Genomic DNA, 21230 nt, shown 5'->3' with positions numbered 1-21230 from the left:
CAAATTTCAACCATAAATATTAAATAAACTGCAAACAAAAATTGTATTTTTACTAATTTACTAGTTTACACAAAATATATAATTGAAGTGTAGTTACTAATTTTACAATATAGAAACATATCTTAAAAGTTTATCAAAAGTTAAATTGGAATACGAAAGATTAATTAAAGAAAAAAAGCAAAGTTTTACAGTTACTTAGAAAAATTAAGAAGAAAAGTAAAACAAAAAAAATGCAACTATTTAAAAGAAACAACAAAATGTAAGAAACAACTAAACAAAAAGATGTATCGGATGTAGCAACAAACAAAAAAAAAAAATTAAAGAAAAAAGCAAAACAAAAAACTACAGAAGGGAATCGATCTCAACATTTTAATATTGTATGGGGCACTAAATGAATTCTTATTACCAAATGAATTATGGTAACTAAATGTATAATGATCAATTATGTTTTTTCAAAATTTAGCATGGGGCACGTGCCCACCCTCCTCTGATAGTAGATCCGCCCCTGGACAATAACTTATAACTTGTAATATAATATATAGGGCTTACAGCATCAAATCACACGTGATTGTAAAAAAATTAGATGCGTGTGATATTTTTATTTTCCATTTTGTCATAAAGCTTGAGATAATATTTTCTGTCTCTATTTGAAGAATCGTTTTCTAGTATATGGAAGAAAAAAAAAGGTCATATTGAAAATGTCCAACCATTTCCTATAATAATCACATAGTAACGACAAACCAACCATGTTATATTTAATACAATATATATCTCATATTTTTGATGAAAAATAAATACAAAGGCATGTGGATGAACCCAAATTTCTAGTTGATTGGTCGGCAATGGAACATGGCGTTGTGCTGATGTGGGGTTACTCTTATAATTGACTATTTTTGTCACTTTTTTCCTTTTTTATTTTTCTCATTCGATTTCTCTTTGCATTATCCAAAGTGTTTTAAGAACATAGTAGACACTAATTCATTTGTTTTTTTTGGTTTTTCTTTATTAAAGTTATTAATGTACTTTTGAGTAATTTTATTGTCCGAAGTTTTATTCCGAAACTGATTGCTGACTTCACATCGCTCAATAATTTGCTATCATTATTGCTTGTCATCAATTATTATCATTTGCTATAGTATGTCAATGCTGAAAAGATTTTAAAACAACTTGCTAGAAACGAAAATTTTCAAGTAATCAGTAATAAAAAAAATTATAATCGTATTGCATTTTGAAGTTATTAGATTGAAGGGTATTATTGTACAAATAACCCCAAAAGAATTTGAAGAGGATCTCTTAAGTATACTTGTGTGTTGTTCTTGTTACACTGTAAAAGTCTTTATAATAGGAAACAATATGTATGTATACATGAAGAAACAGAATGTAATCAAGAATCAATGGCATCAACAGGAAGTGAAGTTGTTCTTTTCAGACACTTTGGTACCAATCTTTCTCCAAACATCTCTTTCACCGTATCTTCTTCTCTTCCTAACCCGGAAACCGAACCCAAGAACCCGTCTTTCGGAGAAATTTCCACCTCTTCTCCGGATTCCGGCCACCGGGTTTTTAGTTGTTCATCCTGAATATCTCTAAGCTCAATTTGGCATTTGGCTTTAAGCCATCTCAACTCTTGTTGGACCTGATTTTCGGTTTTTTCGGATGGCTCATCGCAGTATTTAGATGGCATAAACGAGAACGATCCAGAACCCGATATATGGTTTATCTCGTTACCTGCCTCGCAAGAAAACATGTTTTCGGGGTCTTCGTATAGCACCTCTTCTTCCTCCTCTTCTTCGGAATGGTTATGGCCTGAATCTATCGAGCTTAGCTCGCGGCTTTCTTGCTGTTGCTGCAGCTTCCATAGCTCTCTAAGACGAACCTCGGTTTCTCTGATCGTGATCTCTTCAAACCGACCATGAGTCTCACCGCACCCGTTTCTGCAACATTGTATCACATTTGCCCCAGGATTGGTTCTCAGGAAATCCATCACCGAGCCCATTGAGGTGCGGTTTGATACGCAGTTGTTGCAAATGCTCGCAGCATTTGCCGCCGCCGCAGCCGCAAGACATTCTTCGAATTCAGGTCCCGGTCTCCAACTAGGTACAAGAGAAGATATCTCACCGTCAATCATGTTGGCTATTTTTGTGACTCCATGATCGTCCATATCCAGTTCCGCTACCATCTCTGTTGCAACGCTCAATGCGGTGTCCGTCTCAATGTCAAATGGGAAGTAAATGTTTCGGACACGTCCTGCAACAAACCAGTCCATGAATCAAATGAAAGAAACTGCATTTTTTCCACTCTTCTTCATAGGTTATGAAACAAGGAAAAGATAAAGAGAATATTGTTACCTTCTTTGTCAGCGATCCTAAGACGCAAGAACAAGCCACCATCATCTCTCCTCTTCCCTTTGATGGTTATGTCAACATTACCAGATTTCTTTTCTTCTTCTTGATCATCATTGTTTCGAGATTCAAAGAGCTCGATGCCGTGAGTCTCCTCTGTCTCAGCTGGATTATACGCCCATCCATTCTGATACTCGTGATGACTATTATAACCATTTGAGTACTGACGATTCAATGAGCTACTATTCGACGGGTAGTTGCCATTTGAGTACTGACGATTCAAAGAGCTACTATTCGACGGGTAATTGTAGTAGTCAGGAAGATGGTGCGGCTGCCTATAGAGTGGCCCGACCGAATCTTCCATATCAACTGATCTTAAATCAAACTCACCATCGTCTATACGGAGAAAAGGGTCATCTAGTAACTCACGAGCAGAGACTCTAAGCGATACGGTGGCCAAGCATTTCTCAATGAAACATTTAACCTCGGGGTCTTTCACCTTGTACAATGCATCCGGTTTCTTGCCCTGAAACCGAACTTTTAGCCTTTTGAAACAGAAAGAGATGAAGCTTTTTTATCTTAGTGTTTTAGTAATCGGAGAGTCTCACCGACATAACTTTCTTGTAGATCTGAGCAGGATGAGTACACTCACTGTACGGGTAATCAAACGTAACCATCTCCAAAATACACATACCGAACGAGTATATATCAACCAATTCGTTATATGCTTCTTCGTAAACTTCAGGTGCCATGAACTCAGGAGTCCCTAACAAAAGATCAAAACTTTACACAATCAGAAACAAAGAAACTCAGCTAAAAAGCAGAAAGGATATGATTTGGATTTGCATATAGTACCGACGCAGTGAGCAGCATGGGACTTTCTTAAAATAGCAGCAAGGCCAAGATCTCCAATCTTGACCTCTCCTTGATTCCCGTTAACGAAAATGTTGTCACATTTGAGATCCCTGTGGATCACAGGAGGATCATGGCTGTGAAGATAATGTAAGCCTCTCAAGATTTGTCTGCACCAATGCTTCATAGCTCTTATGTTCACTCTCTTATGTCTGAGTCTATATCTGTATCCATAAATGAAGTTATCGTTAAAGATAAACTAAAACCAACGACAGAAAAGTATGTTTACAAGAGAATCTTACTGTCTTAAGGTGCCAGAAGTGAACAATTCAGTGACGAAATTGATATTTCGATTGGCGGTATCGACCCAAGAAGTGTAGAATTTCATGATGTTCTTATGTTTTAGAGTCTTGAGAAGATGAATCTCACAGTAAAGCCTCTCAAGATCCTCAGGGCTTTGTAGGAAATCATATAGCTTAACTTGGTTCCATGCTACTTCTATGCCTTCATATTCATCAAATGCTCTATAACTACAAAATCAAAAGAAAGAAAGAAGATTAATGTATGTATGAGCAAAGAAGTTTTTTTGTTTGCAGAATCTGAATTTGGTATAAGTCAAAGCAATAAAGAGATCCAAAAAAAGCAAAGTTGTTGGAAATTTCTCTTGTGGGGAATTAATGACCAAACTAGAAGTGATTCAATGAAGCAAAAAAAAACAAAAGCTCAACTTTTTTATTTCCTCTTTTAAAGGATTTGATTCAATCATGAATCCAAAACACACAAAAATCGTAAGGACAAATTTGTTGGATCACAAATGGGTTTTGACTGGGAAAACAAAAAGTTACAAACTTTATGAAGAAAGAACAACAGATTAGGCTTAAATCATCACCAGATCCAGAAGAAAAAAAAGCTGCAAACTTTGAGAGAAACATGAAGCAGAAAAAGAAGAGAAGAAGGGAGAGATTCTCACACAGTCTTTGAAGCTCCTTTACCAAGAACTTCATTGTACTGCAACAACAAGAACAATGAAGTCAACAAAAGATCAAACAAAATAATTGAGATTGATTGATTGATAGGAGGAAACATTACTCTTCCATATCTTCCAGTAGGATCAACTTCAACAAACTCAGAGTAATCTGGTTCAAGATAACTCAGATTGTTCATCTCTCTTTCAATCTCACAATTACGAACCAAATAAAAAAATCCCAAAAGGAAAAATAAGAATAGATCTACCAATACAAACGTCTCTCTTTTAATAAATGGGAGAGAGTTTAGGTTTCTTCTTATAGCAATTTCTGCATAATCATATTATTGTTTTTGTTCTTCTCTGACAAAAGGAGTTGAACAGGGCAATGAAACTCATGTAGTAGATAAGAACAGTATCTGTATAGACTCTCTCATTATTACATTCTAATAAATACTCAAACTCTATAGAGAGAGAGAGAAAAGGAGGATTTGAGCTTAGAAGACAGAGAAGCCAAGCTTTTCTCTCTTCAATAGTTCAATGGAAGTTTTTTTTTTTTGGTTGATGACAGAGAAATACAAGCACCTCGTGAGAGAAGACAAAGACGGTGTGCGTTTCTTTAGGGAACGGTGGTCCAAAAATGGGATATAAACTAAACAAATATCTATCCTTCATTTTTTTTCTTCTTCTTCTTATGGAACCTTTTTTTTGTTCCTTAAACCTTTTTACATACTTCTAAATAATTGCAACGGATTTTATTTTATACGGTATATATAATTAGTGTCCTCTATCGACAATTATTTATTGGAAATTATTCTGTGGTAGTATTAACAATTGTTCGGTGGAAAAGTAACTTGAATACTTGAAAATTATGATTGATTCATTTTAGTGATTATTCTATACAAATTCACAAGCTAGAGAAAACAAAAATGTTACTATTACTTTACCTTTCTTTTGTTTTGATTTTAGTTTTGTTTTGTTATACACAAAGATGATGCTTGCAAATAGTAATAATTCCATTAGCCGACGGAGTATTGTTGTGAAATAAATGTTGAACCTACCAAAATAATGAATCTCATCGAGATAACGTGCCGAAAAAAAATTCTCCCTACCGGCTAAACTGTGTGATATGATTAACAAATTACTACATTTAGAACCATATTCTGATAAAGGTTTAGTTTATGTCATTAAAAACTTCGACTGGTTTTCATTTCAATTAGAACAATCAACATTCAAAACAAATTATATATGAATATTGGGTTGCCTCGTGTGGATGTGATCGTGTCAGGTCTCAGCTATCTTAGAAAAGGAAATAGAAAGGTGCTCTCTCGTACGTATCTTTTGAGTGATGGGAATGATAGACTGTTCCATACGTTTATTCCATTGTGCGGATTGCATTTGTATTAGCGTATATGCCATCATCATTTCAACTATATAATTGATATTCTAGTATTTTGAAATGATCATCGTTCGTTTGAATAAATCAAAGGATATGATCATTGTTCTATGATTACGTTCATTGGTGGGGAATGGTATCATCCCCTAATGCACTACGAATTTGACCATATTTTAGGTAAAGTTACTTTTTTTTTTAGAAAGATTTTAGATATAAAGTTTTGAATATTGTTTGCTGACATGCTTTTTGTGTTGATTTTACATACTAAAATATTAGCTACAACATTTTTAATCTGAATTATAGTATCCGTCTTATATTTTGGTTTCATATACGCTATTGGAAAATTAATTTTTAGAAAAAGGTAAAAAAAAACTGGAACCAAAATTTTGATTAGACGACATTCATCTAAAAAGAAAATCATTATAACGAATCATTGCAATCGCTATAACATATACAACTACATCGTAACGACTAGTCTACTTCTTCTACCATCAAACAACAATGCTATATAACTAACTCATGTTTTCGTTTTTGTTACAAATAACTAACTAAATGTTACCAATAGAAGCTTGGAAATAAAAACACAAAATTTAAGAATTCTGAAATGGATTGGAGACAGCGAGACCATACATTAGCATGTCGACTAGATGTTCCAAAGGAGGCAACAAAGGTTAGTTTGGCCACGTGTTAAGTTAAAGTTGCTCGTGTTATCTATCTTGAGTCTTGACCATACATCATTTCATTTACACGACAATCCATCAACATAATTTACATATCGTACAGTGAACAGGAATCATGTGCAATATGACTAACTATAATCAAGTCTGATTTAATTCAGGGTATAAATATTTGATTTATCATAATATTTGGAAATAAACAGATTGATGGGGGCCAATCTTATATTAGAGAAAGAACACACATGTGCATGTGGGTGAATACAAAGACATGCACGATCAGCATAGCCTTTTAAACGAAAAAAAAAGAAGCAAATAAAGACTTGGTTGGTTGTGAATAATGAATCAGACCAACCACAAATCTTATCCATTTGGCCTTTTCCTCTCACACCATTTTACTTTACCATAAAGTTTTTTTGTTTGATAGATGTTAATTTTCTATTCTTATTTAATGTTAATGCAAGTAACTGTGAATATCATTTGTATTTTACACTAATTTTTTTTTAATACTAAACTAGGTAGAACGAGGTATCAAACCGAATTTGATAAACTATCATCTAGAAAGAGATATACGTAGAGAACAACCACCCCAAAAAATATGAAAAACAATATTGGTAATGCACTAATGCTAACAATAACGAATAGAAATAACGTGATTGCCAAAAGAACTAATTAGAGACTAATTAATGATTAAATCGGACCTTGTTTGACTACTTGGCTGGTGATCCGTGGTTGCCCGTACTGAAATAATCAGTGTAAGCTAATCCCAAAAGCAATCACCTAACCTCAATTAGTTACTACTAGTAAAACAACTTTAGTTTTTACTAAGAAACTGACAATATTTGCCTCGTTGTCACTTAACGAATAGTTAATTATGCATATGGATCCAACTATCTGTCTCAAATTAAATAATACTAAAGATTAGCTGACAAAATAAATAATGGTGATTATTATTGATATGATCTGCTTGGACATAATTAGTAGGTAACGATATAATTATCGATGATATAAAAAAACACATCAAATCGATATTTATTAGACGTAGAATTGATTAAGAATCATAAAAATTACGACTGTATTTTTTTTTTTTGGATTTCTTTGTTCTACCAATCTAATTAAAATATGTAAAACTTCAAATATAAAAAAATTGTAAATGTTAAATATAATAGTCAAGTCTCAAGTGTAGAAAATATCCAATACATCTAGAAGACTGGACTCAATTCAAACTTTCTATTTTTATTGTCATTTAATAATCTTGTAAATTAATGAATAATGATAATTGAGAAAGTAATACACTCAATGGTCAAGAAAAGAACCTTGGAACAAAAAAAAAACAAGTCAAAGAAGTATAAATAATTGCATTGTTAAACTAAAGCCATGTCTCATGCCATAGGAGTGATTGTCAAAATCTTGTAAGATTTATAAGAAAGATCATAGTTGATTTACCTTACTTCTAAGAAAACAACATCTCTCTTTTTAGTAGCTAAAAATTCTTATATTAGCAACTGGTAAGAACAAACACATGATTATTACAGATGGGATTAAACTGTAAATTAAGCTGTACAATCGAATCAGTCGGGCTTACAATAAATTAATTAAAACCCAAACGTGAATGATTTACGTTATGTAGAAATGAAACCAATTAATTTGGTTTGTTCGGTTTGGCTTCAGACGACGGTTATGGAAAACAGTTACGTTTACCGGATCTGATTTCATTCGGCCAGGAATATTGGGCCTTAAGCCCATTAAAAGTTTGAGCCCGAATAACATACACCTTGTAACTAACAGGCTCTTTGTGATTGAAAAAAATATTATTCATTTTTTCTCATTTGGGTTTGTAAAGCCTATCATTCCAATCACACAAATATTACTAAGAAATTATTCAGAAAATGATTTCCTCTTCTCTTTTCGTGTGAAAGTATATACACAAATATATAATCTAGGGTAATTTTCCATAATGTTACTTAATCTTTATAGCAAGAGAAATATATTATACTGTATTAAAGCATGCTTTTCTCTTTGACTTTCAGAAATTTAGTAGGTACAATTAATTAAAAGCTATAAACAAATATAAAGCGTAGTAAAAAAAAAAGAGAAAAAAAGCGTAGTTGCGCAAAGAAAGAGATTTGGATTAAAAAAACAAAACTTGTAGTATTTCATATTAGTTTCTTTTCTCTTAAAAATGTAGAAGAAGAATCAAAAAAATTGTGGATGCTGAAAGAAATTAGGGACACTGATGCATACAGTAACAATCCTTTAAGCTTGGGATAGATGTGCACATGCCAGTAGCCATCAACCAGCCATGCGTATTTTCCGCAATACATCGTTTAACGCGATCATCGTTTATGCATGGTTTCATCGGCACCGAATATCCGCACCATTTTCCTGTGGGTTCTGGTACTTCATGTATTTTGAATCCATTTCCTATTTTCATCTCTGCAGCTTTTATCGAAACCAATATAGCGAATCGCAACGACTATAGGTTAGATAAGAACAACTAAATCAACTTTCTTAAGTAAATAAGTTGAGCCAAAAACCATTTTGTTACTCTCTTGCCATCATGCAACTTACTAGATGAAATTATTTCTTGCATACTAATAATACATGTAAAAATGTCAATTTGATAGTTGAAAAACGAAATGATTTACTTACCAACACAGAAGAAGACGAGCACAATAAGAAACGCTACCAAAAAACTCTTCATTTTTTTTTTGTATGTAGTTTATTTTTCGTATATGATTATCTCTATTTTATAACACTATAATATTGATGTTGATTGAGATACAAGGGATGACTTTATATATTACACATGATCGAATCTATGGTCGTTTGATTCGACAACAGCAATAGAAGGTTGAACTTGGATTACCCTATAAAATAATATTTATTTGCTATTAATTATGAATTATTTCCAAATTGACTTGACAAATTAAATCCTAATTCCTAAGTATTTAAATGAGAAGATATTACGATTTGATTCGTCTCACAATATACCAAGTCAATCGGAGCCATTAACATTGGAAATTCAGGAAAATATATTTTCTTCCATAACTGTATCGAAATGACACAAAACTCTTGACAAAATATTAAGGTTTTGAATATAATCAACACCCGGATTTAAACTCTAGATAGAGACATTCTTGAGATAATTAAAGAGTGTTCTTCGAAAATATAAAATCATTTGGTTTTCTGGTTACGTTTCAAAAGCGGTAGTAGCTAGGCAATTGCAGTAGCATCCGTGATAAAGATCGACTATATGGTTGCTTCTACGTATTGAAAGCAATAATGGAGGATTTGGATTTTCCGATTTGCATATTGAAAATGAATCTCCAGTGTTGTGAAGACTTCCCTTCACGGGTCAAGAAGCTTTTGCGCCAAGTAAAAGGAGTTTACGCCATAACCATAGACCCGGTGAAGGGTCTGATTTTGGTCTGTGGCACAGCAGAACCTTCGGTGCTTATCAAAGCCGTCGCAAAATTGGGGCAAAGTCCCCAACTTTACGCCTACGAGAAGGATCCAGCTACAGCAAAGACCCGATTCCGCACCTTGCTTAAACGTTATGCCACCAACAAGACACAAGATAAACCATCCCCGCCTGCACCACCTGTCACGGCAACCACCCCCGTGGAAACTTGTCCAGCAGGAGGTGAAACATTTAGAGGTTTTGGGTATCCTGGACCAACGACGATGATGCAGATGCCCGCCTTTTCGTTGCCCCCACCGAGAGGACTGCCGGGATGGTTAGCACCACCGACAAACCCGAGGTTGAAGTACGAGGAGCCAAAGGTGACGCCGAGGAAGCCGCCTGCGCCTTATCCTTTCGATTACTACGAAAACTTGGGGTTTCCACCATCCGACTCTCTTTTCAACTATTTCAGCGATGATAACCCTCAACCTTGCTCCATCATGTGACTAGGGCTTCTTCCTCAATTTGACTCTGTTTTTCTTAGTTTCGTGTGAGGAGGATGCCTTTTTTGTTCCAATCCTCGTATCGTACGATCCAACTTTTTTCCTCATGGAAACTTCACACTATCTCAATGAAGTCTTACAGTTGATTTTGGTGAATTTTCATATTAACAACTATACTTGGTAGACATTATATTGTTTGGGCCATGGCCAAATGTATAAATTTTAGTGCTTAAGACTCTTAGTCACGGAAGGGAAAAGACTTGACGGTGAATATCTGCCCGATTGCTTCTAGCGCAGAGACATTCCAGCTCTCGACATGCCTCACAATCTTGTACAAAAACCAGTGCCTGGATCAGTCTTATGGTTTTAACACACGAAAATAATCTTATGACCGAAAGAGTGGAAGGTTTCAGTCTTTTTCTTACTTTGAAGTCTTTATCCAGATCATAAACCGTATTCCCGTTGATCGATATCAATGGTCTCCATGGCAGCTTCAGGTAAGTTCTGAACATTGATCAAGAAACAAACATTAAGAAGATGCAAAAGTCGCTACACTTTCTCAAGAAGTTTATAAGTTTCATCAGAATACCTTAGCTTCCACGTCGCTAGTATATAGTTTCTTTGGGACGACTCACTCTGCAATTGCGTTTCAAAATGGATTACAAGAACATTGAGACCATAAATCATCTGGGACTAGGATCTCACAAAGGTTATATACCTTCTCCATATTTTGCAGTTCAATGGATGCATCTTCGAGGAACGGAACCAGTAACTTCAAGTTGCGTTCATACAGCTCTGTACCTGCAGAATTGAAGACACAAAGGAGACTACTTATACTCACATCAACATTCAGGATCTTATAGCTGATGATCTGATCAATCTACAAGCTTGACAAACAAAAACCAGCGAGCATGAAGATTACATTGTCCTAGATTCAGATAGACCTATAGAATAAGAAACTGAGAAAGAGGATTCTGTAACTCCTTACCCTGGAAGCTGATAGTCGGATCCTCGAAGATGCAATCATCCGAGTAAATTGCAGAAGTCAAGACTCCTGGTTTCAGTTAGTGTATGTGAAATGGAAAAGATTCATGAGTTTAGCTATGTTGAACTGAATCAATGCAGACGAACAGCGAGAGTCATATACCAGTGACGAAGTAGAAATTTCGATAATCTGATCTCAAAATCCCCATCACATCATCGACATCTCCAGCAGTAACCTCATTCTTTGATCTGCAGCCAGTATTCAAATCGATCTCCACCACCAGACTAACGACGAACAGAGGAGAATAAGAAACCTTAATTCAAAGCTTTTCGAGATTACCGATCCTTATTTGTAGCGATGGAGGTTGAAGACGGAGCACCGGAGATCAACCGGAGAAATTCAGTAACTCCACTAACCGCCCACTTCAAAACAGCTGGTGTTTTCTTCTCCGGCGAACCAGAGAAGCACCGTGGCCATTGATTAACCCTCTGCAAGATCAAAAATCCAGAACTAAAACATAACGATTCAGCGAAGGAAAAGCTAATCGCCATAGAGACTCACCCTAAAGGTCGAAGATGAGCTGATAGATATCTGGCAAGCCACTCCCGCCATTCTTACTTAGCCGAGTGACTTACAATAGTCGTCGGCGGCAATTTTATTTTAAAGGCCGCCACGACTCCGCCGCATGTTTATATTAAAAATGTTTATGTTGTTCCCTTTTTTTTTTTTTTTTGTCGGCATGTTGTTCCCTTATAATTTTGTTTCCACCCTAAAACTTTTATTTATTAATTTATAGTACCTTATTTCATTTAAAATTGGAGGGTCCTTTTGTGTTAAAATAACTTAATAGGGTGAAATGTGGAAGAGTAGTGTAACTTATGTCTTTCTCTTTTTTCCGAAAATTTCCAATTTAAGATTCTTCTGGTCACAGCTTAAGGTTTCAAAGCTCTGAAAAGATGGCCGGAGCTGTTTCTGCCGTCGATCAACCGTTGAAAATCATCACCGGAGCTGATGACTTTGGAGCGAGCCTCAAGGACGCGATGGTAACACACCTCCGCTCTCTCGGCATAGACGTGGAGGATACCGGAGTGTCCTCTTACTACTCTGCTGGATCTGAAGTCGGTCGCCGCGTCTCCGCTTCATCGTCTTCCGAAGTTCGCGGCTTAGTCTGCTGCGGCACCGGCGTCGGAGTTGCGATGTTCGCCAACAAGTTCCCGGGCGTCTACGCAGCCACTTGTCTCTCCGTCGAAGACGCCGTCAACGCTCGATCAATAAGCAATTGCAATGTCCTCGCATTCTCCGGCATCAAAACATCCCCGGAAACCGCCTTGGAAATCTTCGACGCTTGGATCAAAACTCCTTTCAAATCTCCTTGTCCTGCGTCCGGATCCGAACCATGGAGCTCAGTTATCTCTTCCTTCCTCGACAATTCTCTCTCCGAGATGTCTCAGATTGGAAAGTCAACCGCCGGCGATTCAACAACCAAGAAGATCGATGAAACAACCGCGTCTTGCGTAATTTGCTGCTTGGCGAAGAACAGAGAGTTCACTCCAGTGGACATCATGCCGGGAGGCTCGATGAAGATCGTTAGAGAGACGCCGACGTCGGCGATTGTAAGATTCAAAGCGGGAAGTGTGGAACCGGCGCATCACCACACATTCGGCCATGACCTTGTAGTCATAAAGGGAAAGAAAAGTGTGTGGAATCTGAGCAAGAAGGAGAGAGCTGATCTCGTTGACGGCGATTACCTATTCACTCCCGCCGGTGATGTTCACCGAGTCAAATATCACGAAGACACTGAGTTCTTCATCACTTGGGATGGCCATTGGGACATATTCCTTGACGAAGACCTCGAAACTGCAAAGAAAGCCATCGAAGAAGAAGCTTGAAGGTGTAAACTTTGTGTAGTACTCTCTTCTTTTGAATGTTGTAAGTTCTGAGAGTAAACTTTCTTAAATTGATGTACTTTGTAAGAATCTTTGATTTCAAAAGATGGTGTAATATTACAAATACTTTCTCTTATGAACACTATATAAAGGGTTTCTACATATGCTTCTTCTTCATGTACCCATAGTGTCTCAAATCTTCATCAATTAGCCATTGGTAACTACTTTCAAACATTTTTCATCATTAGACCAGACTTAGCTCATCAGGAACTGCAGTTGCAGAAGAAGAAAGCTTCTTGTTTAGCTCTGCTAGTTCTTCACCAGCATCACAGATGTATGACGAAGCTTGTCTCCCTGATAATGTTGCTCCTTCCATACTATCTATGTAATCCTGTAACAAGTCCAGAAACAAAATTCTCACTGATCTTTCGGATTTCTCAGACACAATTTGGAGGCTGTTCTTGCTTGCATTTGTAGCTATCGGGGATCTGGCTGAAAGATAGTAAGTGAAAAATGTTACCTGCTTTGTGTATGAACCGGCGAGGAAGAAATTCTTTATGGGCGTCTTCTGATCGGGTCTGAATGGATCTTTTCCGGGTGCTTCACGGTACAGAGACTGAGCGATTTTTACAACCGACGACCAAGTGACTTCTAGGCCTCGTGACGATGGAAACAACTCAGTGACCTGAACAAGATTTGAGAATCAACAACAAACCAGCTAGACAAAAGTTTTCTCAAGAGTTGAATTTAGCCATGTTCTTTACCTGCATCGCTACTTTCTCTATGATCTTATCATTTGGCATTCGCATATACGGATCTCCTGGTGTTAGAACGCACCTGTGAAAACAGAATTCAGTTTCAAGACACTGAGAGACCTGCATGCGATTTTGTAAACAAAGAAAAACGTTATTCTTTCTTACTGAAGTAAAGTGCCTTGTCCTTCGATGTAATAATCTGCAGGCGAAGCTAGTGCAAGATCCGCAAAGCACGAGAAATCAGCATCAGGAGTGTAGAGAAGATTATCTAAGCCAACCGCTCGTTTCAACTGCCTACGATTTTCCAAAACACAAAAACAAAGACTTAAAACCAAAACAGAATAGATCCATCACGATCATCCCAAAACATAGGATTCTAGATTACCAACCTAGCAAGTTCAATGTCTTGTAACTCCGTGACCCAACCATTGTATCTGAGCTGTACTGTAACCACAGGTACTCCCTCGAGTTCATATATATCGTTGAAAAACCGAGATTCCCTCCATTCTTTTGGAAGTAACCTTTTGATTCCCGGCACATCACATGCTGCAACATATACATCAGCTTTCACAATCTTCTTGTTCGTAGCCTGAAAGCAAACCAAAAAACAAAAAAAGTCCTTTACTTTCATATCAAAGTTTTGTGCTTTTTCTCTACCCAGAAGCTGCAACCTTCAGAATGTATGTATACATTTTCGCAGTCCACTAAAATCCTACGTCTGAAGCTAAATTTCACCTTAGAAATTGCTAGTCCAGTGACATAAGTTTCTCCATCTGCTGATTTATCATAAAGTATCTCCCTGCAACCCCACCTTAGATGGATTCTGTTTGAAGACAATATTATAAATACCCGATAAGCCAATGACATAATAAATGCGAGAATCAGTTCTTGTAGTTATAGCAGATACACACCTGCCACCTCTATCTGTGATATATTGTTTGATAGGACCACTCAAGTAAACATCAGGAGAGCCCTTGAGCATACGCAACAGAGAAGCTTCTGTTTTGGTAGCGAATAATGAGAATATTGTAAGCATGCATCGCGCACTCATGTTATCGCAGTCTATGAAACCTAGAGCATAAGCAACAGGATCCCACATTCTCTGGATACTTGCCCGTGTCCCACCTTTTGACAGGAACCAATCCGAGAAACTTATCTGCAAAAAGTATTTCAGAAAATTTAGAGAACACAAATAGTAGTACAGATGAGAAGAAGAACAGGTTATCATTCTTTACGCTGTCAAGGTTGCGAATGTCTCTCATTGCTCCATCGGGGTCGACAAGAGCTTTAACAACAGGGCTTAATGCAAGAGCCAGTGAATTCCTTAGTTTGTCATAGGGCTGTTCGGTCAAAACAAGAATAAGCAGTTAGCAAGCTCGATATTGGTACATAAAGCAAGAAATTACTAATCTTTTGCTATGAACATTTGAGAAAACTGTTGCCGATTTTCCACGGCGGAAAAGTGCATTGATATGAATCCAAAGATTTAAAAGATAAATCAATTTAAAAGTTTGATTTATACCTTGAGTTGATTTGTGACCAAAAATGCGCGAATACCATGGATTGGAGCTCCAACAGGAAACCGAAAATCAAGCTCTACAAATAATATGCACATCTCAGTACGATAAAATCACAATAGCAAGAGAATAATGAACTGAGCCATACCTCCAATTGTGCCGTCTTTGTTTATAAATGTATGAGTATGGTCTTTGACTAGAAGGTTTTTCTCAGCACCCACCTACATCACCACAAAAAAAACCATACATGAGTATGAGTTTCAATCATCAAGTAAATTTGAGCAGAAGCTTTGAGAAACAAAAACCTTTTTCATCAAACGGAAGAGATTGTTGTAGCATCCGAAGAAAACATGTAATCCCATTTCAATATGGTTCCCACGTCTATCTACAAAAGAACCCACTTTGCCACCAATGAATGTCCTCGAATCATATATATCCACCTGAAACAATCACGATGATTACACATGTATGTAACCAAATCAAATATATAAACAACTAACAGAAGAGGAGTAAACACCTCGTGACCCTGATCCAGAAGCTCTACAGCAGTCGACATGCCTGCAAGTCCAGCTCCTATAATGGCTACTTTCAGCTTAGGTCCCTTGTATGGTACAGGCTCTGGAGGAAATAACCCCTTTGGAGCTGTATTCATAACCAGACCATTTAAACAGTAAGAGATGATCAAGAATCACGATGCTCCAGAAAATTATTAGAAGAAGAAAGCTTCTCATAACATGAAACCTTAAATCTAAATTTGATTCCTTAACAGCTACTACTTCCCATGGATAAACTAAACTGATTATATAAACAAAAGAGAATCTTGGATCGACCGTAAAATCTCGACCAAACTCTCCATTTCCATTACTATGCCATTAGTAGAGAGAAGCCACAAGAGTTTCATCTTTTTATCTAAACCATGAGAGTTCAGAATTCATCTATATGCCAGGAAATAAATAGATTGAGTTCATCAATATGCCATGAGAATTGAAACATCATCCTCTTCAAAAGTGGGATTGTTCGTGGCATAAAGCTAAGCCTTTTAATCCTAGTACATGTCAATTTCTCAAATTTTCCACTAAAAAGACAAAATTTACCGATTTTCTAAAGAATCCAATTGAAATACCCAGAATCCGAAACATCCAAAGGAATCAACCTGACGCAGAGGAGACAGTAAAGAATTCAATTTTTGTTTGGTTAATTACCGTTAACACTCATGTCGGAAACATCGGAGTCGAGTGAAGAATTAACATAGAATCTCCGAGACTTCAATGGAGGAACGGAGAGAGACCCAGTTGCCGCGAAGACGACTGAAGAAGCCATGGCCAATCAACTGAGATAAGAGCAATCGCTCTGTTATTCAAGAAAAAAAAGATGATGTTTTTTTCTTTCTCTTCTTATAATAAAAGAGGAAGAAGGAAGAAGTAAAGTACTAATGACTAACAATGAGCGATGAAGAAACTTGTTTGTGATGATGTATGATGCTTTCTCTCCTCATAAAACTCTGTGGTGCTAACAACTGTCTTCAGTGCGCTTAACCAATTTTTTTTCTTTTTTATATGATCAAAACCTATTCGAAATGAAATTAGGTGAAGAATTGAGCCTAAACCCATTTTAGATGGTACTTAGATAAGAAAAAGATTGAAACGATTTTTTACTAAACTTTTAGTTCACATTACCAAAAATTAATAATCTGATTCGAGCTTTCCTAACCTTTTAGTTTATGTTCGAAAGAAAGAGTTTTAACTTTTCACTTGAGTTGAGAGACATAGAAATTGATTCTCTGGTTAGCCGCCTAAAACGTTTAGGCTATAATCTCGGTTATTCGTTGTTAAGTCTCAAGAAATGATAATCCGAATCAAATATGGGCTGGTGTATTTAAAAAGGCTGAGACCCAAAACAATATTTTTGTTTGGCAACATCTATATATATATATTTTTGCAACACTTTTATGAAATAAATCCATAAATCCTGAAATTGAGGTTTATTTACAATCCAATGCTATTGGCATTTAATATTTTAATAAATTTATTCTTAAATCTAAATATAAATCAATTTTGTTACTAAAATTTAGAAAACAAAAAGAAAAATAGTCACAGAAATCATTTAAATCTTTTCAAATCTAAACTAAAATATACTACACACTAACTTAAAATTAACTTAAAATCATTTAAATCTTTCCAAATTTAAACTTCTAAAATAATTAAAATATTTTGCCCAAAAAACAAATAATAATAAAAATATCATGAGACAAGTTATATAGTGAAGCGGATTTGGATTGATATAACACGGGTTAAATATTTATTTATTATTTTATCATCACTAATTTTTTATTTACAATATTAATATAAAATTATATAACTTTAATATTAAATTAAAACCATAAAATTTAATATTATTATATATATAAATAAAATATTTGTCCCGTGGTGTACCACGGGTTAAATCCTAGTATCACTTATTTCTGTTTTGTTTTAACGTTTTTAAGATTTTATAGCTTCTTGAAAGAAACGACTCATCCTACAAATTACAATCTTTGTCAATGTTTAGGATTTTTTATTTGCATTTTTATCTTCTGTTTTGAGAAGATGTCCGTCGCTCACAAGTAGATAGGGAGACATATTATTAATTTTAAATCAATACTAGTATAAAATAACAAACGACACCAACAACACGATAATATTAATAACGAAAATGAGACTACGATAAAATAAAAAAATAAAAAATCAGATCCCAAGAAAATAATGTTAAACTACTGGGACCTGCTTTATTACAGGTTGGTCCAAATTTCAATCGGAAACATACATAATGATAATTAATTATTCCAAGACTTTTGCGGTAGCATTGCCAAACAAAAGGAAACAGTTTAACCTATTTGGTATGATAACTTTGTTCGTTTTGATAATTAAACATATGCTCTTCACCCACCTATTTGGTTGACAATGGAATGAAGAGTCAAGACATATGATTGATTATCGTATGAAAAATTCAATCGCTAAACTACCTCTAAAAACGGTATATGACTAATTAATCCATTAGCGAAAGCCCAAGAGAGCAGTGAGAGTGGGCTCAATCGTGGGTATTAACTACATGCCTACTACAAGTCATGAGATACCAATGGTTATCATACCACACGTGGCAACCATTCCTTCCAGCCTTTCATATACTTTTTTAATTTTTATCCTACTTTTTTTTTTAAGAATATACATAAAAAATTCACTATAATGAGACAAAGTTAAAACCCTTTATTATTTAACTTAAAGCACAGAAGAAAATGTGAGTATTTGTGTCAAAAATAACAAAGTTCGAACCAAAGTTTGTAAATTTTTTGATTAAAATCTAAGATGATGTAAAAAAGAAAAGAATGTAAATAATGTTTTTGTCCGAAATTTATTGTTACAGTCGTTTTCCGCTGAATTAAATTCGAATTTGGTACTTTGCCAAGAAAATCGGGTAATTATTTTAACGTTTTTAGAAAAAATGACTCAGACAGTGAAAACAAAGTTTCCTTTTTGTCTGTTTCTGTCTTTTATTTTTGACTACAGTAGTAGGCACACACACATTCTCTTCTATTTTGGCGAATTTCGCCTTTTGTGCATTCTCTCTCTCTCTCTCCCGGAGTCTCAGGCTTTCTCTTAACTTCTCATTCTCTCCTTGGTTGATGAAACTGGATCGATTTGATAGAACCCAGATCAAATCTGTTGACATTTTTCCAGATTTCGATGCTTTTTTGAGATTGGGTTTCTCTTTCTTTTGATGAAACTTATCACTTTCAGGTAAATCCTATAGTCTAAACACTTGCTTTTACGAAATTTCGTTACTAAACTGAAGTTAAATTCGCCGCCTTTGAATTTCTCAGCGTTGCCCAGTTTTGGCCACAAGGTGTTTGTTGAAATTCCGGAGAGAGAGAGAAGCTCGAAATTGGGAATTCTGTAAGGAAAAAAAAATGAGAGATTTTCCTTCTTGCTCTGGTGAAAATGGTGTTCAGATTGCGGACTCTTCGTCTTCCTCGAGCGCTGGAAGAAATGCTCAGAATTTGGTAATATGCATCTACCGTTGCCGCATCCGAGGTAGGACTTGCTTGATCACAGTCACATGGACTAAGAATCTGATGGGTCAGTGTGTTACCGTGGGGGTTGATGATTCTTGCAACCGAAGTCTGTGTAAAGTCGAGATTAAGCCGTGGCTCTTCACTAAACGAAAAGGGTCCAAGACTCTAGAGGCGTATGCCTGTAATATCGATGTTTTCTGGGATCTCTCGTCTGCTAAATTTGGATCCAGCCCTGAACCTTTAGGAGGGTTCTATGTTGGAGTTGTTGTTGACAAAGAGATGGTTCTTCTTCTTGGTGATATGAAGAAAGAAGCTTTTAAAAAGACGAATGCTGCACCTTCTTCATCTTTAGGTGCTGTGTTCATTGCTAAGAAAGAGCATGTCTTTGGCAAGAGAACGTTTGCAACTAAAGCTCAGTTTTCAGGTGATGGCAAAACTCATGATCTTGTGATCGAGTGTGACACTAGTCTCAGTGATCCTTGTCTCATTGTTCGTGTCGATGGAAAGATCTTGATGCAAGTGCAGCGGCTTCATTGGAAGTTCCGTGGCAACGATACCATAATTGTCAATAGAATCTCTGTGGAAGTTCTCTGGGATGTCCACAGTTGGTTCTTTGGGTTGCCATCATCACCAGGAAATGCAGTGTTTATGTTCAGGACTTGTCAATCTGTTGAAAAGACCTGGTCTTTCACACAGGTCCCCACGAGCTCAAAATCTCAAAGTTTTGGGTTTTCATTGATTCTGTATGCTTGGAAGAACGAGTAGAGAAGAAGAGTTTTGAGAGTTCTTTTGTTTCTCTTGAGTGCTAACTAAAGGTTAAAAAGGAACTGTTGATTCTTGTCAATTTATTTTATCATATGATCAATTGGTTTCAATTATAGTTTTCTCGTAAAATGTTCGAACCGGATCATTGAAGTATATATCAGTTTCATATGTCAAAAGTTTTTACTTGAGACTTGTAAAGACTTTTGTTCAAAGCCGATTACTTTAGCCCTGTATCAAGAAACCAACTGTCTAGATACTCTGTTTTGTTCTCCATGTGCATAATGTTCCTCAATACACTTGATAGTTCTAACTACATTAAGGGTTTCTTTGGTGTATGGTCTTTCTTCTATTGGCTGTTCAATTGTGGACAAATCAGATTATAACGATCTGAGCTAAAGCTAGTAGTTACAAGAAGATTATCAAACATGTGCTTTGCATCCATCTAGATATTCTTGCTGAATCATTTTATCAAGTATATGTATCTTCCTTTTAGAGATATATCATGTATTTGGTTTTGTTTAGCGCCATACCTTTTGAGACATTGTATATAGCACTTTGTTATTATCCAGCTCTTTGCAGTTTCTGCAGGTTTAAAGAGTATTTTATCAAGGATTCTAGAGAGACGTGGGTTTGTACTTGAAGATTCTTAAATTGTGAATCAGTAAGTCATGTTTCAAGTTTTCACATTTCAATTATTTCCTTGCTGCGGTCTCTTCTCTAGCCCTCCTAGACTGCTAAAAAAATTAAAGATTATAATAGCATGATAGATACTCTTGCTGAATCATATGGTTTAGGTAGGGTTTTCAACTTGCTTCAAACAAACCTCTCTATAGTTGTTCCTGTTCCTTAGAAAAACTGTCTGAATAATGTTTTGAGTTTTGACTGTTGGGTTTGTCCAAATAATGTTTTGAAAACTTTTCCTTGAAGCTGTTCTTGTAGCATGAACCCGTGACATGAGAGAGTTTGCAAAGTTTATTATGATTCGATATCCACCGAAAAGTGTACAACATAGCACTCTTGCTTGAAAGAACATCAAAGTTCTCTTGGATTGTCAAGTCAGAGAAAGATGTTTTAGAGCAAGCCAAGTTACTTTATACGTCAATTCAAACTTTTAGATTTGGATATCTCAATGGGTGG

General features: G+C 35.9%; 7 protein-coding genes and 2 non-coding genes across 17 annotated transcripts; 4 read left to right on the top strand and 5 right to left on the bottom strand.

The window, feature by feature from the left end:
• Positions 1-1206: 1206 nt before the first annotated feature.
• Positions 1207-4906, bottom strand: WNK1 (with no lysine (K) kinase 1). Of its 3 annotated transcripts, none has more exons than NM_111363.4 (7): positions 4284-4906; positions 4165-4202; positions 3497-3724; positions 3198-3418; positions 2951-3108; positions 2349-2868; positions 1207-2247 (listed from the first exon to the last, which is right to left on the bottom strand). In NM_111363.4, the coding sequence occupies exons 1-7, from the start codon at positions 4356-4358 to the stop codon at positions 1385-1387; spliced, it is 2103 nt and encodes a 700-aa protein (NP_187142.1). In that variant the 5' UTR covers positions 4359-4906; the 3' UTR covers positions 1207-1384. The 3 variants fall into 3 exon arrangements, with proteins under 3 accessions (NP_187142.1, NP_001030637.1, NP_001118576.1); NM_001035560.1 differs by having other exon boundaries at positions 1223-2247; positions 4167-4202; positions 4284-4807; NM_001125104.1 differs by having other exon boundaries at positions 1282-2247; positions 3198-3724; positions 4284-4700.
• Positions 4907-8452: 3546 nt separating this feature from the next.
• On the bottom strand, positions 8453-8932 carry AT3G04903 (Defensin-like (DEFL) family protein; the record flags this gene model as incomplete). The annotated part of the gene is made up of 2 exons (NM_001035559.1): positions 8453-8664; positions 8881-8932. 2 exons carry the CDS (start codon positions 8930-8932, stop codon positions 8453-8455), a joined length of 264 nt encoding a protein of 87 aa, NP_001030636.1.
• A 387-nt stretch (positions 8933-9319) lies between these two features.
• AT3G04890 (adenine phosphoribosyltransferase-like protein, putative (DUF2358)) lies at positions 9320-11883 on the bottom strand. 4 transcript variants are annotated; one of them, NM_111361.4, is made up of 8 exons: positions 11684-11883; positions 11462-11610; positions 11285-11370; positions 11126-11191; positions 10856-10938; positions 10727-10773; positions 10563-10641; positions 9320-10465 (listed from the first exon to the last, which is right to left on the bottom strand). In NM_111361.4, exons 1-8 carry the CDS (start codon positions 11732-11734, stop codon positions 10376-10378), a joined length of 651 nt encoding a protein of 216 aa, NP_566242.1. In that variant the 5' UTR covers positions 11735-11883; the 3' UTR covers positions 9320-10375. The 4 variants fall into 4 exon arrangements, with proteins under 4 accessions (NP_566242.1, NP_001327557.1, NP_001118575.1 ...); NM_001125103.2 differs by having other exon boundaries at positions 9564-10484; positions 11684-11796; NM_001337546.1 differs by having other exon boundaries at positions 9465-10465; positions 11462-11824.
• On the top strand, positions 9478-10194 carry AT3G04900 (Heavy metal transport/detoxification superfamily protein). The gene has a single exon (NM_111362.2). It carries the CDS (start codon positions 9514-9516, stop codon positions 10138-10140), a length of 627 nt encoding a protein of 208 aa, NP_187141.1. The 5' UTR covers positions 9478-9513; the 3' UTR covers positions 10141-10194.
• A 181-nt stretch (positions 11884-12064) lies between the features above and the next one.
• On the top strand, positions 12065-13169 carry DRT102 (DNA-damage-repair/toleration protein (DRT102)). Its single transcript, NM_111360.2, has one exon. It carries the CDS (start codon positions 12079-12081, stop codon positions 13009-13011), a length of 933 nt encoding a protein of 310 aa, NP_566241.1. The 5' UTR covers positions 12065-12078; the 3' UTR covers positions 13012-13169.
• On the bottom strand, positions 12248-12385 carry AT3G01525. The gene has a single exon (NR_140837.1).
• On the bottom strand, positions 13055-16987 carry ZDS (zeta-carotene desaturase; the record flags this gene model as incomplete). Of its 4 annotated transcripts, none has more annotated exons than NM_001337544.1 (14): positions 16957-16987; positions 16483-16847; positions 15798-15922; positions 15586-15720; positions 15429-15501; positions 15286-15359; positions 14999-15103; positions 14675-14919; positions 14499-14586; positions 14153-14352; positions 13929-14057; positions 13773-13845; positions 13529-13693; positions 13055-13399 (listed from the first exon to the last, which is right to left on the bottom strand). In NM_001337544.1, the coding sequence occupies exons 2-14, from the start codon at positions 16598-16600 to the stop codon at positions 13253-13255; spliced, it is 1677 nt and encodes a 558-aa protein (NP_001319473.1). In that variant the 5' UTR covers positions 16601-16847; positions 16957-16987. The 4 variants fall into 4 exon arrangements, with proteins under 4 accessions (NP_001319473.1, NP_001319474.1, NP_974222.1 ...); NM_001337545.1 differs by lacking the exon at positions 16957-16987 and having other exon boundaries at positions 16483-16610; positions 16722-16867; NM_202493.3 differs by lacking the exon at positions 16957-16987 and having other exon boundaries at positions 13253-13399; positions 16483-16630; positions 16722-16834.
• A 1831-nt stretch (positions 16988-18818) lies between these two features.
• On the top strand, positions 18819-20615 carry AT3G04860 (hypothetical protein (DUF868)). The gene is made up of 2 exons (NM_111358.4): positions 18819-19053; positions 19137-20615. Exon 2 carries the CDS (start codon positions 19224-19226, stop codon positions 20091-20093), a length of 870 nt encoding a protein of 289 aa, NP_566240.1. The 5' UTR covers positions 18819-19053; positions 19137-19223; the 3' UTR covers positions 20094-20615.
• On the top strand, positions 20545-21102 carry AT3G00180. Its single transcript, NR_143784.1, has 2 exons — positions 20545-20754; positions 21021-21102. It is a non-coding gene; the product is annotated as an uncharacterized misc_RNA (transcript).
• The last annotated feature ends 128 nt before the right edge of the window (positions 21103-21230 follow it).

Source organism: Arabidopsis thaliana, chromosome 3 (genome assembly GCF_000001735.4).
Source record: "Arabidopsis thaliana chromosome 3, partial sequence".
NCBI classification, from domain to species: domain Eukaryota; kingdom Viridiplantae; phylum Streptophyta; class Magnoliopsida; order Brassicales; family Brassicaceae; genus Arabidopsis; species Arabidopsis thaliana.
The sequence above is the reverse complement of the archived record's forward strand: the minus strand, read 5'-3'. Positions and strand labels throughout refer to the sequence as shown.

Coding starts and splice junctions, on each gene's coding strand:
- DRT102 (NM_111360.2), top strand. CDS start 12,079: ATGGCCGGAGCTGTTTCTGCCGTCGATCAACCGTTGAAAATCATCACC.
- AT3G04860 (NM_111358.4), top strand. CDS start 19,224: ATGAGAGATTTTCCTTCTTGCTCTGGTGAAAATGGTGTTCAGATTGCG.
- AT3G04900 (NM_111362.2), top strand. CDS start 9,514: ATGGAGGATTTGGATTTTCCGATTTGCATATTGAAAATGAATCTCCAG.
- AT3G04890 (NM_001337547.1), bottom strand. CDS start 11,673: ATGGCGATTAGCTTTTCCTTCGCTGAATCGTTATGTTTTAGTTCTGGA. Junction 11,371..11,461: donor ATCGCTACAAATAAGGATCG/GTAATCTCGAAA, acceptor TACTGGCTGCAG/ATCAAAGAATGAGGTTACTG. Junction 10,774..10,855: donor AACTGCAAAATATGGAGAAG/GTATATAACCTT, acceptor ACGCAATTGCAG/AGTGAGTCGTCCCAAAGAAA.
- WNK1 (NM_111363.4), bottom strand. CDS start 4,358: ATGAACAATCTGAGTTATCTTGAACCAGATTACTCTGAGTTTGTTGAA. Junction 3,725..4,164: donor AAAGGAGCTTCAAAGACTGT/GTGAGAATCTCT, acceptor TTGATTTTGTAG/TTATAGAGCATTTGATGAAT. Junction 3,109..3,197: donor CCATGCTGCTCACTGCGTCG/GTACTATATGCA, acceptor ATCTTTTGTTAG/GGACTCCTGAGTTCATGGCA.